We start from the raw sequence: 16,543 nt of genomic DNA, 5'->3' as shown, positions 1-16,543 counted from the left end.
ACGGGGGACCAGTACGAAAATGTATGCACTCACTACTGTAAGTCTCTCTGGATAAGAGCGTCTGCTAAATGACAAAAATGTTAATGATGCTCCTGACGAACAGTTATTGTGCTGACGTTGTTTCCAGAGGCAGTTTGGAACTTGGTAGTGAGTGTTGCAAACGAGGACAGATGATTTTTAAGCACTACGTGCTTCAGCACTCGCCGGTCCCGTTCTGTGAGCTTGTATGGTCTACCACTTCACGGCTGAGCCGTTGTTGCTCCTAGACGTTCCCACTTCACAATAACAGCACTTACAGTTGACCGGGTCAGCTCTAGCAGGGCAGAAATAGCTCTTCAGTAAGGCCATTCTACTGCCAGTGTTTGTCTATGGAGATTGCATGGCTGTGCGCTCTATTTTATACACCTGTCAGCAACAGGTGTGACTGAAATAGCCGAATCCACTAATTTGAAGGGGTGTCCACATACTTTTGTATATGTAGTGTATGTTCAGCCCCCTGACCAGGCAGCGAGTGCTCTGTCTTCTTAACACAGCTATTCAGGTCATGTTAAACCTTGTAGTCTAATCCGGGCTTGTTCTAACATTTTGTTATTTTGTTTTTTCCTCCTACTTTGACGAATCTATGATGCCTATGAGTCATTGGTGTGGGGTGATCTTATTTGATGTGATTGAATAGGCTTCATCCATGGTTTCATATCCCAAGAACAATGACTGATGCTCAATGTCCTGTTGGACTATGAAAGTGTCATGGCCATCAAGCATACACACTAAAAGAGGGATAAGAGGAGCCCAATCCTCAATACACAAACATACCAGTGGATTCTGCAATGTGAATGTCAGACAAAATACTGCAGTTCCTCACTATCAGTTATGACTGGAATGAGAGTTGGCAAATACCTGCCTGTCTGTTGTGTGAGATGCCATGACTCTTTCATGTACTAAATTCTCTCCAACTTTATCTGAATCCATTACCAGGTATCTCAATGATTATTACATTTATAAATCAGGTTAACAAGTAGGTTTAATTTAAGCCAAAGATAATGCATTCCTGAAAGTATAACTACATACAGTGGAGAAAAAAAGTATTTAGTCAGCCACCAATTGTGCAAGTTCTCCCACTTAAAAAGATGAGAGAGGCCTGTAATTTTCATCATAGGTACACGTCAACTATGACAGACAAAATGAGAAAAAAAATTCCAGAAAATCACATTGTAGGATTTTTTATGAATTTATTTGCAAATTATGGTGGAAAATAAGTATTTGGTCAATAACAAAAGTTTCTCAATACTTTGTTATATACCCTTTGTTGGCAATGACACAGGTCAAACGTTTTCTGTAAGTCTTCACAAGGTTTTCACACACTGTTGCTGGTATTTTGGCCCATTCCTCCATGCAGATCTCCTCTAGAGCAGTGATGTTTTGGGGCTGTCGCTGGGCAACACAGACTTTCAACTCCCTCCAAAGATTTTCTATGGGGTTGAGATCTGGAGACTGGCTAGGCCACTCCAGGACCTTGAAATGCTTTTTACGAAGCCTCTCCTTCGTTGCCCGGGCGGTGTGTTTGGGATCATTGTCATGCTGAAAGACCCAGCCACGTTTCATCTTCAATGCCCTTGCTGATGGAAGGAGGTTTTCACTCAAAATCTCACGATACATGGCCCCATTCATTCTTTCCTTTACACAGATTAGTCGTCCTGGTCCCTTTGCAGAAAAACAGCCCCAAAGCATGATGTTTCCACCCCCATGCTTCACAGTAGGTATGGTGTTCTTTGGATGCAACTCAGCATTCTTTGTCCTCCAAACACGACGAGTTGAGTTTTTACCAAAAATATATTTTGGTTTCATCTGACATTCTCCCAATCCTCTTCTGGATCATCCAAATGCACTCTAGCAAACTTCAGACGGGCCTGGACATGTACTGGCTTAAGCAGGGGGACACGTCTGGCACTGCAGGATTTGTGTCCCTGGCGGCGTAGTGTGTTACTGATGGTAGGCTTTGTCACTTTGGTCCCAGCTCTCTGCAGGTCATTCACTAGGTCCCCCCGTGTGGTTCTGGGATTTTTGCTCACCATTCTTGTGATCATTTTGACCCCACGGGGTGAGATCTTGCGTGGAGCCCCAGATCGAGGGAGATTATCAGTGGTCTTGTATGTCTTCCATTTCCTAATAATTGCTCCCACAGTTGATTTCTTCAAACCAAGCTGCTTACCTAATGCAGATTCAGTCTTCCCAGCCTGGTGCAGGTCTACAATTGTGTTTCTGGTGTCCTTTGACAGCTGTTTGGTCTTGGCCGTAGTGGAGTTTGGAGAGTGACTGTTTGAGGTTGTGGACAGGTGTCTTTTATACTGATAACAAGTTCAAACAGGTGCCATTAATACAGGTAACGAGTGGAGGACAGAGGAGCCTCTTAAAGAAGAAGTTACAGGTCTGTGAGAGCCAGAAATCTTGCTTGTTTGTAGGTGACCAAATACTTATTTTCCACCATAATTTGCAAATAAATTCATTAAAAATCCTATAATGTGATTTTCTGGATTTTTTTTCCTCAATTTGTCTGTCATAGTTGACGTGTACCTATGATGAAAATTACAGGCCTCTCTCATCTTTTTAAGTGGGAGAACTTGCACAATTGGTGGCTGACTAAATACTTTTTTTCCCCACTGTAACTCCAATGTAAAGGCAGAGGGCAGGTCGATAAAGATCTGTAAAAACTATTTGATGTTTAGAAAGGTGTGTCGGCAGACAGCCTGGCTTGTTTACCTCTGCCATTCAGGGTGTGGGCGCTGAGCTGTACACACAGTGGTTAGTAATGGTAAGGAGTCCCCTCTGTCTGTTGGGTGACAGACACACCTGTGTTTACAGTTGAGACTCCATGTCAACATTAGCCATGCAGCCACAGCCCTGGTGTGTGTGTGCGCGTGCGTGCGTTCGTGCATGTGCATGCGTGTGTGTGTGTGTGTGGGCGCGAGTGTGTACTAAGAGCCCTCCCTCCCACTCCTGGATCATTGAGCCAGGCCAGCTGCTTTAATGAGTGGCTTCTGCAGGTATACCATGACAGACAGACAGACTGACTGACAGACAGACAGACAGACAGACAGACAGACAGACAGACAGACAGACAGACAGACAGACAGACAGACAGACAGACAGACAGACAGACAGACAGACAGACAGACAGACAGACAGACAGACAGACAGACAGACAGACAGACAGACAGATTATTATACACCACAGCTCTATCATTGGGATGGGGCCATATTATAATAATAATAATATATTTTATTTTAAGCGCTTTTCACAAAACCCAAAGTCACTTTACATACACAAGACAATCAGAAGGATAAAAAGTAATAAAAGCACACATTAAAATAAGTAAGTATATAAAAGTACACAAAACATGAGGACATACTAACCATGGAGAACACTAAACATGATGACAGACTAACCAGGGAGAATACTAAACATGATGACAGACTAACCATGGAGAACACTAAACATGATGACAGACTAACCATGGAGAACACTAAACATGATGACAGACTAACCAGGGAGAATACTAAACATGATGACAGACTAACCATGGAGAACACTAAACATGATGACAGACTAACCATGGAGAACACTAAACATGATGACAGACTAACCATGGAGAACACTAAACATGATGACAGACTAACCATGGAGAACACTAAACATGATGACAGACTAACCATGGAGAACACTAAACATGATGACAGACTAACCATGGAGAACACTAAACATGATGACAGACTAACCAGGGAGAATACTAAACATGATGACAGACTAACCAGGGAGAATACTAAACATGATGACAGACTAACCAGGGAGAATACTAAACATGATGACAGACTAACCAGGGAGAATACTAAACATGATGACAGACTAACCATGGAGAATACTAAACATGATGACAGACTAACCAGGGAGAATACTAAACATGATGACAGACTAACCAGGGAGAATACTAAACATGATGACAGACTAACCATGGAGAACACTAAACATGATGACAGACTAACCATGGAGAATACTAAACATGATGACAGCCTAACCATGGAGAATACTAAACATGAGGACAGACTAACCAGGGAGAATACTAAACATGATGACAGACTAACCATGGAGAACACTAAACATGATGACAGACTAACCATGGAGAATACTAAACATGATGACAGACTAACCATGGAGAATACTAAACATGAGGACAGACTAACCATGGAGAACACTAAACATGATGACAGACTAACCATGGAGAACACTAAACATGATGACAGACTAACCATGGAGAACACTAAACATGATGACAGACTAACCAGGGAAGTGAACTAGACGGAGGATAAAAAATAAGACTACAAACAATCCGGATAAGCCTGTGTGAAGAGGTGTGTCTTTAGTGTGGACTTGAATATGTGTATTCAGTATTAGAGGCCTGGTGGACAAATGAAAGGCAGAAACTCAGTGACACTCCTCAAATGCTTCACCCATTTAAATGTCCTCACTGACTGACTGTAGTCACACACATATAATTACTACAGCAGTATATCTCTACAGTCACGCATGTACAGTACCAGTCAAAAGTTTGGACACACCTACTCATTCAATGGTTTTTCTTTATTTTTAAAATGTTTTACATTGTAGAATAATAGTGAAGACATCAAAACTATGAAATAACACATATGGAATCATGTAGTAATCCAAAAAGTGTTAAACAAATCAAAATATATTTTATATTTGAGATTCTTCAAATAGCCACCCTTTTTTTTTATGCGTTTGAGCCAATCAGTTGTGTTGTGACAAGGTAGCGGTGGTATACAGAAGATAGCCCTATTTGGTAAAAGACCAAGTCCATATTATGGCAAGAACAACTCAAATAAGCAAAAAAGAAAAACCCTTCAATGAGTAGGTGTGTCCAAGCTTTTGACTGGTAGTGTATATAACATGTTTCAAGTTTCAAGTTGTATTAGTCGTATGTACAGGATACTCATGGTATACCCCGTCCAATGAAATGCTTACTTGCAGGTTCCTTCTCGACAATGCAACAACAATAAGAAATAATAAAAGACAAGAACACGAACAGAAAGTAAATGGCTCAGTAGAATAGACATTTTAACATGGCCCTCTCTGTTGTTTGATAAATGTCCTCACTATAGTCACCCATCTATAACCTAAAACACGTGCCTTTGTTTGCTGTGTGTGTTGTATAAATAGATGGACCAGATGAACCATAAGATGGAGGCGGTGCTGAAGATATTGGTGGACCAGTACAAACCAAAGGCAGAGCTGCTCCAGAGGCCCCAAGCCCCTCTACTCCCAGCCCCCTACACCTCTCGCATCAGTGTCATGAGGCGTCAGAGCATGGGCGTCAGCTTGGACGAGGCACGGTGATGTCACAGTGGACAGGCAGGCGCCAGTGATGGAACCACCAGAGACTGTAGGACCAACCGTGAGATATCAGTTGCAATGTAAAAGGAAATCATCTTAAAGTTCATTGTCAGCTGCTTGACCAGGAGGTCAGACTCCAATAAAGAAAAGGGAGCACTCTTCTTACCTTATTAAAGAGGTGGCGTAGTTTGGCTACTTATAGTGTCCCATGCTACACTCTGTTTTACAACCCCCAAAACCTTTACATCACTCTTTCTGACCGCTGACCTTAAAGAGAGAACGTGAACAACTCAGCTCCTGCTTCTGTTCTCCTCTGGTGAAGAGGCGTACTTGTCTGAAAGTGAGGGCTACAGAAAACTATGAGAGGTGACATGACAGCAGTATACTGACAGCTAGAGACATACAGGCATGCCGTCCATCCTCCCTCCCCCCATCATGGTGAAAGGCATATGGAGTCCTCCTCTTCTTCAGAAGCTTCTTCTCTCTTTCTCCCTCTGTAATATCAGCACTATGAAAACGTGCTACACTCTTAGAAAGAAAGGTGCTAGCTAGAACCTTAAAGGGATCTTCGACTGTCCCCATAGGAGAACCCTTTGAACAACCCTTTTTGGTTCTAGGTAGAACCCTTTTGGGTCCATGTAGAACCCTTTCCACAGAGGGTTCTCCTATGGGGACAGCCGAAGAACCCTTTTTGCACATTTTCTTCTAAGAATGTACTGAACCTTCCACAGCATACACTGTAGTGAAAGCATACATCATTTCCTTTTTGTTTCATAAGATTAGCCTGACACTTTCACTACTCTGCACATAATCACGTAAGATATGAGAACGTATTCAACTGTATTCATTCAGCGAGGCACATCCAAGCACTGAAATATTATTTCCAAGCAAACCATCACACTAATGATATTATTTGGAGATTGAGCAGTCAAAGCGCTAAAGCACTCGCTAAAGGGTACAGCACAGAGAATGAGGAGACCAGCAGTCTAACAGAATAATTCTTCAAATCCTGATCTTGGCACCATTCAAACCAAAATACAGCACCACTATTTCCATATAGCCACCAATTCATCTCACCTTACTGTATTTAGGTGCTGGCGTATGTTTGTTAGGAGTGATCGAGTGACATAGAGAAGGACCAGGAGACTATCTGTTGACTTTGCCCAGGTCTGCCTCTGTTAGTGGCTGGGGCTGCTGGAGCAGAGTATAGTGGTGAAACAGCTCTGCAGGAACTAATCTGGCACTGATTTACGGCTACGGTTAAGCTAATAAAAATAGCAGAACAGCCGTGACAAGGCAGAATGCAGTATTACAGAAATACAGTGAGGGAAAGAACAGTACGGAGAGTTACGGTACGAAGTTGCAGTTGACTCAACACCCTGTGCCAAGATTTTCACTAGGATATTCCTATGAACCACTTCACCCCCCACCCATCCTTCTCAGTGCTAAAACACTTTCATTTTCCCTCTTTGGACTGCTATGTGCAATTTGAAATTAATTTGCCCCATTAGAGTGATGATTATTTTTCTGTCTATTGCTAATTAAGTGCTGAATTCCTGGTAAGAGGAGATAACAATGTATGTGAGTTGACTAATGAAAAGAAACACTGGAAAATGTGTACAATTTAAACAGTAGGCTTTGAGCGGCTCACTCCATAATTCAGTGTGAAGGGCCTGTAATATCAGGCTACCACTAAGAGAGAGAGAGAGAGACGTACCAGGCTTCGACTTCAGCTTTGACTTTAAAGCTCTTTAAAGCGTTGAATATAAATAATGTTTCTCTTTTTGCTCTTACTCCATGTATTTGTCGTATGGCCAGGATCCAGCTGGGTTCAGCCAGTTGAAAATAGAAAACAATAACTAAGCTATGTATGCAATCCCTTCCATAATTATAGTGTGCACATTCCTCAAAAGATGGCAACACAAAGGAGGGGTGGAACGAGAGACAGAGGGGAGGAAGAGAAAAACACTGCACTACTAGGATATATACTGAACAAACATATAAACGCAACATGCAACAATTTCAACAATTTTACTGAGTTACAGTTCATATAAGGAAATCAGTCAATTGAAATAAATAAATAAAGTCCTAATCTATGGATTTCACATGATTGGGCAGGGGCGCAGCCATGGGTGGGCCTGGGAGGGCATAGGCCCACCCTCGTGGGAGCCAGGCCCACCCACTGGGGAGCCAGGCCCAGCCAATCAGAATTAGTTTTTCCCCACAAAAGGGCTTTATTACAGACAGAAATACTTCTCAGTTTCATCAGCTGTCCGGGTGGCTGGTCTCAGACGATCCTACAGGTGAAGAAGCTGGATGTGGAGGTCCTGGGCTGGTGTGGTTACACGTGGTCTGCGGCTGTGAAGCCAGTTGGACGTACTGCCAAATTCTCTAAAAACGACATTGGAGGTGGCTTATGGTAGAGATATTAACATTAAATTATCTGGCAACAGCTCTGGTGGACATTCCAGCAGTCAGCATGCCAATTGCACGCTCCCTCAAAACTTCAGACATCTGTGGCATTGTATTGTGTGACAAAACTGCACATTTCAGAGAGGCCTTTTATTGTCCCCAGCACAAGGTCAACCTGTGTAATCATGCTGTTTAGTCAGCTTCTTGATAGGCCACACCTGTCCGGGTGGCTGGTCTCAGACAATCCTGCAGGTGAAGAAGCCAGATTATCTTGGCAAAGGTGAAATGCTCACTAACAGGGATGTAAACAAATTTGTGCAAAACATTTCAGCGGAAAAACACGAGACCAACACTTTATATTTTTGTTCAGTATGTTTTCTTATTTTGCCGTGGTTGAAGATTAGGAGTATGTATTTTATATAACAGGCTGCTTTTTATATAAAGTTTCTTTGAGATAACTGCTCCATGTACATCTGGCTGTCTGACCATTCTCCTGTACAGTTTTATAAGAGTTGTAAATAGTAACATTGACTTGTATTTATTATGATGTGGAACGAACGATCAACCTGGAAATACTCCTGGTCTGCAGAGTGATGATGAGAAACAAAGAGAAGTGTTGTAAAATGGATTGGAATGACTGTAAATTATATTCACAACCCTCTGGAAGTCTGGTGTACATACAAATCAATTTCATTTCATTTTCTGGGCTCTCCTTGGGCTCAGTGTGTCTTGATTACCAGTTAATCTTGTCTATAATTTCCTTTCCTTGGATTCAACCATTCTCTCTTGGCTGTCTGTTTTATTTGCAGGCCACATCAGGTCAAGGTAAGCCATGGCCTCTCAATCCCACATTGTTTTTTCACACTGCAATCAGAGGACGGAGAAATAAATCAAAAAATCCCCGTGCCTACTTTGATCTTCAATATACCATAACCATTGAGGAGTGAGGGAGGCATGTGGGAGAGAGACAGAGAGAGCGAGAGAGAGAGAGAGAGAGAGAGAGAGAGAGAGAGAGAGAGAGAGAGAGAGAGAGAGAGAGAGAGAGAGAGAGAGAGAGAGAGAGAGAGAGAGAGAGAGAGAGAGAGAGAGAGAGAGAGAGAGAGAGAGAGAAAGAAAGAGAATACGTCTCAAATTACCACTCAATTATATTTCCCTTCAAAGGCCAAGAAATACTGGGGAGGTCCCAAGAACAGCATGGCCAGAGCGGGGAGAGAGAGGTCTCTAGGGAGGGGTGGATGGAGGGGAGGAGGGCAGGAGAAGGAGGACTGGGAGGGGGTGGGGAGAGTAAAGGAGCAGACCAGAGCCATTTTCAATTACCCAGAGAGCCTTGTCTCTACAGCCTAGCCATGGTGTTATGCTGCCTTTGTCCTCCCATGGTTTATATCAGGGTCTCCCCCTGGTCTAGTTGCTGTTTACTGAGCCAGCTCAGCTCTATATACCACTGAGACCCTGCTACTTTACTTTCATCTCTGACTCCCCACTTCAAACAAGGGTTTGATGTCAGAAGAACACAAGAGCAAGAACACAAGCTAAAAGGGAACATCAAGAGAGAGCCAGGAAGAAAGTTGAATAGAATGTAGCTCTGCGTGGTCAGTGAGACTTCCTAGCCTATACCTCCATACATACCCTATACCCTCATATACTGTATACCCTATACCCTCACATACCCTATACCTTCACATACAGTTGAAGTCTAATGTTTACATACACCTTAGCCAAATACATTTCAACTCAGTTTTTCACAATTCCTGACATTTAATCCTAGTACTATTCACTTTCTTAGGTTGGTTAGGATCACCACCTTATTTTAAGAATGTGAAATATCCGAATAATAGTAGAGAGAATGATTTATTTCATCTTTTATTTATTTCATCACATTCCCAGTGGGTCAGAAGTTTACATACACTCAATTAGTATTTGGTAGCATTGCCTTTAAATTGTTTAACTTGGGTCAAATGTTTTGGGTAGCCTTCCACAAGCTTCCCACAATAAGTTGGGTGAATTTTGGCCCATTCCTCCTGACAGAGCTGGTGTAACTGAGTCAGGTGTGTAGGCCTCCTTGCTTGCACACGCTTTTTCAGTTCTGCCCACAAATGTTCTATAGGATTGAGGTCAGGGCTTTGTGATGGCCACTCCAATACCTGGATTTTGTTGTCCTTAAGCCATTTTGCCACAACTTTGGAAGTATGCTTGGGGTCATTGTCCATTTGGAAGACCCATTTGCGACCAAGCTTTAACTTCCTGACTGATGTCTTGAGATGTTGCTTCAATATATCCACATAATTTTCCTTCCTCATGATGCCATCTATTTTGTGAAGTGCACCAGTCCCTCCTGTAGCCAAGCACCCCCACAGCATGATGCTGCCACCCCCGTTCTTCACGGTTGAGATGGTGTTCTTCAGCTTGCAAGTACCCCTTTTTTCCTCCAAACATAACAAAGGTCATTATGGCCAAACAGTTCTATTTTTGTTTAATCAGACCAGAGGAAATTTTTCCAAAAAGTACAATCTTTGTCTCCATGTGCAGTTGCAAACCGTAGTCTTGCTTTTTTATGGCGGTTTTGGAGCAGTGGCTTCTTCCTTGCTGAGCGGCTGTTTCCTCCAGCATCTTCACAAGGTCCTTTGCTGTTGTTCTGGGATTGATTTGCACTTTTCGCACCAAAGTACGTTCATCTCTAGGAGACAGAATGCGTCTCCTTCCTGAGCGGTATGACGGCTGCGTGGTCCGATGGTGTTTATACTTGTGTACTATTGTTTGTACAGATGAACGTGGTACCTTCAGGCGTTTGGAAATTGCTCCCAAGGATGAACCAGACTTGTGGAGGTCTACACATTTTTTTTGAGGTCTTGGCTGATTTCTTTTGATTTTCCCATGATGTCAAGCAAAGAGGCACTGAGTTTGAAGGTAGGCCTTGAAATACATCCACAGGTTCACCTCCAATTGACTCAAATGATGTCAATGTCAATTTTCCAAGCTGTTTAAAGGCACAGTCAACTTAGTGTATGTAAACCCTATACCCACATATTTACCCTCATATATACCCTATACCCCCATATTCATGATGGAATGTTACGGCATCTGAGAAAGCTACTGTATATCTATCTCAATGGGTTATCACGTGAAGTATACTGTGGCGATGCACCACTGCCAGCTACCAAGTAGACTTTGGGTTCATTTCATTCCTTTCCCAAAAATGTTTTTCCTGTGTAGTCATGTAGGCTTCACTAACCTTAGATTGTAGGTGAGCACTCCTTATGCATGTTAGACTGGACTGAGAACAGTGGAGACATGCAATATGGTTTTTACGTCTACTAGGAGGACTGAGGGGCCTTGCAGCACCCTGAGGGGCCACGCTAGCCCACAGTGAGGCCCCAGCAGGGCCACCTGTCTGGTAGGCAGGCACCATGGAGGCCCATCAACGACATATGAAAGCAGATACCAGAGAACAGGTGTGAGAGAGAGAGAGAGAGAGAGAGAGAGAGAGAGAGAGAGAGAGAGAGAGAGAGAGAGAGAGAGAGAGAGAGAGACTGTGTGTGTGTGCCTGCATGTGTGTGTGTGAATTATGTGTATGTAGGAGAGGGACACAAACAGTATCAGCAGCAGCTGATGTTAGACACTCCATCGAGAGTCCCTAAATAGTGGAGGGCAACAGTTGGGTTAAAGACAGTTGTTTTTATTGCTACTGAGTCTTCTCAGCCACTGTTAGTGTTGAAGCATAATTCAAATTCCCATTCAAAGTCCCCTCACCCAAGGGCTCCATCAAAATATATAAATGTCAGACAAAGCCAGTGCACTGTGCTTCACACTAAAAAAGCAAGTACAGGGGAATAAAAATGGCATATACCATTCACGTAATGTGTAACATAGTAATGTATAAAGCAGGCCGCAGTAAGTACTGTCCTCAGGGAACCTGGCCTTTGACCCAGTACAACTTAAAGAGAGGCCTCCCTCGCCCCAGCCCCCTTCTGCTGAGCACAGGATAATGGTTTCCATGTAATCATTTACAAGACGAACCAATACAGTGCATGAGCTCTGACCTCTGCTGTGGTCGGTATAGCTAGTTGCTACATCACCCCTGGGAGATGAATCACCAAGAGGTTAAAGGGTTAGTTTGACCCTCTGTGACCTTCGCCCTCTGAGATTTCCTTCGGCCATATGTCTGGTGTTCGTCCTTCCCAGTGACCAGGTTCAACAGCCAACAACAACAACAACCAGATCTCAAGATCCCTCTGCAACGCCCCACGCTGATCTGCTTCATGTCCAGGCCAGGGCAAACCCCACCCAAGACTGGCCAAGTAAGCCAACAGCAGTTGCCGAGGAGAAGGAGGCGCATGAGGAGGAGAGGTCTGTGGTAGTGCACACATGTTATGTAAAGAGGCCAGGAGACAGAGGCAGTCCGTTGCTTTTCTAGGTTACAGTCAGTGGCGCAACTTTCACTTGGGACGGGGGACATGTCCCCCCCCACATTCTGAAATTGCATTTTTGTCCCCCCCCCAGTTTTATCATTGGAATGTGATACAAAACGAGGCAACGGTGTGCTTTAGGACCATGTGGACGCCTCCGAGCGGTCGTGTAGGCTGTTTGGAGTGTTTATCCGACTGGATAAAAAAATTTACATTACAAAAAATAAACATGTCCCCCCCACTTCTAAAACCAAAGTTGCGCCCATTGTTACAGTATTGGGGACTTTTCCCCCAGACAGCCTGAGATTCCTGGCTGGAACTGGAAGGACTTCAGTGGTGCGGTGGGGTTTGGCCAGCCAGAACAGTATGTGAGGCATGGAGGACAGCTGCAGCTAGGGGCTACAGTGGAGACAGAGACTGAGCAGGGCCAGAGAGGAGAGGAGGGGACGGGGAGCCATAGGCTAGGAGAGGGCATGGCGTTATGTCACACACCACACATTGTGATACAATAGCCAAGAAATATACAAGGGTTTTTCTGCAAGCTTCACCTCCATGTTTGACGTACCTCCTATTATGTTAAAGTTCCTACAATTTCATAAGTATTGATGCATACAGGTTGCTGCAAACACATAACAGAGTGAATATTGAAGTACTTGGGTCCATTGGCCATATCCCTCAGTCAGTGTGTGGCCAATGGAGATAAGTCCCAGCCCAGACAGAGAGGTGCGAGTTCTATTTTCTTCCTCTGAGTGCTGCAGATGTGTGTTAGAAACCTCTACTATCTTCTGATGTGCTGCCTGGTAGCCTGGGAAGGCCTCAGTGATAGCCTGACTCAGCTGGAGTCATTGGCTGCTTGATTGATCAAAGGAACACTCAACAGTGTTTTTATGCAGTTTCAAGAAATGCTGATTTATTTTAATTGTGACACAAAACAGATTGGCTGTGATGTTTAGGGCGGAGAGAGAGAGTGGCTTTTTAGTGTGCCTTGGCCCTTGTTCCTCTATGGATGTGCCAGATGTGAGGTCATTTATTTATTGGTGTCTCTAACTTCGTTTATACCTGGTTCTAACATGCGTCCCTCGTCCTGATATTGTACTGATCTTGTACGTTTATACTTATAAGATCTGATCACAATCTTATCCCAAAGCGTATTTTAATCATCTACACCTGTCAAAAAATTTGGGCAAAATCAGAATGTGGATAAGATCAGGACAAAGGACATGTTAGAACCAGGTGTAAACGGGGCGTCTGTTTCATTATGACATGTTAAATGCTTACTGGATTACTATGATTATGTTTGTCATCATCATATATAGTCATGTATTTATGTATACAACATCTCAATCTTCTTTACATTTTCTTGATACTGTTAATTTTATAAAAGTATTCCACAAATCAACTTCCTATCTGGGACAATGAAGTAACTACCACTTCTACTACTACTCCTACTACTCCTCCTACTACTACTACTACTACTACTACTACTATGACTACTACTACTACTACTACTACTACTATGACTACTACTACTACCACTGTGTAATAGCATAATGTTGCAACATGAAATTTGACAGGAAGGATTGCCACATACTCTTCTTCAGAATGTTGCTGCGTTTTGCATCATTGTGGTGAAATGACGTCACACACCACCACACTCTGTCTCATCATCATGCCCAGTAAACGACAGACCAGCTAAGCAAGTCAACTCTGATTACATTTAATCTCTGTCATATTTATCTTCAACAAACAGTTTTATACCGCATAGAAATACATAGTGGTTGAACCTGCTGTTTCTGCTGTATTTAATTCCCTCCCTTGTAAAAGTCAGCTGTGTGGAAAATGTCCATTGTGAACGGTACACCCTCCACCCACCCCACCTCCCGCTGAACAAATAATTCCTCTGACTACAACCTGTTGAAATATCTCTGGCCTGTATCTGTAGAACAGATGGTTGTATCCAGTGTGGTCCTCCTCTCTAGCAGTCATCTGCAGGTCTTCACCCCTGATCATATCCATGAGCTTTCCACTTCATTAGGTCTTAGCTCCCTCCGATCCCTGTCTGTCAGAACTCTGTTGCCTATCTGCACTGCACAGATGTTTGAGAGGCACTGTTTTCCGGCCAACTGCATCTGAATGCATCCGTAAGACGTTCCTGAGGAGATTAGGCCAGGTACCATAGACAGACAGACAGACATACTGGTCATGGGGTAGGAGGTATGTAGGAGAGGAGAGGGACAGAGTGTGCCTCACTTGTTTTCGCCATTCTATCTGCGCGCTTGAGCAGATTTGCGGCTATAACAGATAAAGGCTATTTGATAAAGCTGCAGGTGCGCTCGTTTAATGAGCATTAGGGCCTAACCATCGCTCCCCCCAAAACCAAACATGCCACAGACACATCTGTACATCTACCATTTGATGCTACACAGCATCTCATCTCTCATCTCTACACAGCATACATCCCTGTCTGTCTGCCTGCCTGCCTCTCTCTCTCTCTCTCTCTCTCTCTCTCTCTCTAATCACTCATATCCAACAACTCATTGGTCATCATTGTGCTCTGTGTTTCAGAGAAAAGGGAACACAGGCACGTGTTTGTTTGTGGGCACTCTTCCCTCGTAGGAAATTGTGCCAGCGGATTGGGTTATGACGTTGGTTGTGGCCAGTTCAGGAAACATGGGGAGGAACTAGTGGTTTTATATTAAGTGCTGGGGTGGTTAACAGGAAAAGATAACCTGTTGCTGTTGATATAGCTAGGAAGTGTGAGTCAGTCTGTCTGGCTTGGTACATATAACACTGAGACAAATAAATGTTCTCCATTTCTGATACACTGGATGTCTGGTATTTCCCCAACTTCATAGTGGTCTTTGTGGTGGTCAAAGTGAATACAAATAAAGTAAAAGAAACATGTTGTTTTGTGTGTGAATTTAAAACATTTCAGGTAGATAGCAAAGTTGAAAGTTAGGACTTACAAATTGACTATATTATTTGGCCTCCATAGTGATAATAGCTCTGGGTATATGAAAGGTGGCAGCCAGTTGACAGCAGTTCAGATACAATATATTTGGACCCATCAGGTATGGCTCATTGGATGACTGTCTTTGTCTAAACCTGAGACCTTGTTTGTCAAACCACAGATAATAACAATGTAATAACAGTGTAAGCTACTTGTTGAACATTTCCAGTCCAGCCATTGGTTGGGCCTCTGGAGAATAGCCAGGATCATCTGCATGGTCAAACTTACCATTTAGTTGGATATAAATTAATTATACAGAAATTATACAATTCCAATTATACAATTTATTCCTGGTGAGCGTTATAAAAAACACAGGGGCTCCTGTTTTAAATGAACCAACCAATTATTGTACTAAATGTTTGGCACCTATAACCCCACATTGAGCTTGACCAATATCCATGCCAATATGACTTAATGACACAAACCACATCCAACCCCCAGTGGTACTCTCAGTGTGGTATTCTCAAACTGCAGACAGCACTTCCTTCTCCCCCTTCATCCACTCCAGTCTTTTGGCCGGCAGGCCCTTTGTCTGAGTGGGAGCCCCAGACACAACAGTGCCGAGCGCCCGCCCCTCACAATAGCCATCTGCACAAAGCCAAACACACAGGGACAATGGGCCCAGCTCTGAGTGGGGGGTAAACAGCAGAGCTAAGGTTACCCACCTGCACACTTCAGAATGAATCAGGAGCCCCCTAAGAGCTGCTGCTGCAGGTGTCTTCCTGTTGCATCCTGCTTCATGGTGCTGTCAGGCTGTAGTGGGGTGAGGAGAGGAGGGGGGCCTTCATGGTGCTGTCAGGCTGTAGTGGGGTGAGGAGAGGAGGGGGGCCTTCATGGTGCTGTCAGGCTGTAGTGGGGTGAGGAGAGGAGGGAGGCCTTCATGGTGCTCAGGCTGTAGTGGGGTGAGGAGAGGAGGGGGGCCTTCATGGTGCTGTCAGGCTGTAGTGGGGTGAGGAGAGGAGGGGGGCCTTCATGGTGCTGTCAGGCTGTAGTGGGGTGAGGGAGAGGAGGGGGCCTTCATGGTGCTGTCAGGCTGTAGTGGGGTGAGGAGAGGAGGGGGGCCTTCATGGTGCTGTCAGGCTGTAGTGGGGTGAGGAGAGGAGGGAGGCCTTCATGGTGCTGTCAGGCTGTAGTGGTGTGAGGAGAGGAGGGAGGCCTTCATGGTGCTGTCAGGCTGTAGTGGGGTGAGGAGAGGAGGGAGGCCTTCATGATGCTGTCAAGCTGTAGTGGGGTGAGGAGAGGAGGGAGGCCTTCATGGTGCTGTCAGGCTGTAGTGGGGTGAGGAGCGGAGGGGGGCCTTCATGGTGCTGTCAG

General features: G+C 44.1%; 1 protein-coding gene across 1 annotated transcript in view; it reads left to right on the top strand.

Annotated features, from left to right (window-relative positions):
• The window catches only part of LOC121540606 (potassium voltage-gated channel subfamily KQT member 1-like), a 327,632-nt gene extending 321,661 nt beyond the window's left edge, over positions 1 to 5,971 (top strand). The window contains exon 20 of the mRNA XM_041849609.1: positions 5,231 to 5,971. Coding sequence (XP_041705543.1) covers positions 5,231 to 5,407 — 177 coding nt within the window. The 3' untranslated portion in view covers positions 5,408 to 5,971. The remainder of the gene's footprint in view (positions 1 to 5,230) is intronic.
• Positions 5,972 to 16,543: the final 10,572 nt, after the last annotated feature.

The sequence above is a fragment of the Coregonus clupeaformis genome, chromosome 26 (assembly GCF_020615455.1).
Source record: "Coregonus clupeaformis isolate EN_2021a chromosome 26, ASM2061545v1, whole genome shotgun sequence".
NCBI classification, from domain to species: Eukaryota; Metazoa; Chordata; class Actinopteri; order Salmoniformes; family Salmonidae; genus Coregonus; species Coregonus clupeaformis.
The sequence above is the reverse complement of the archived record's forward strand: the minus strand, read 5'-3'. Positions and strand labels throughout refer to the sequence as shown.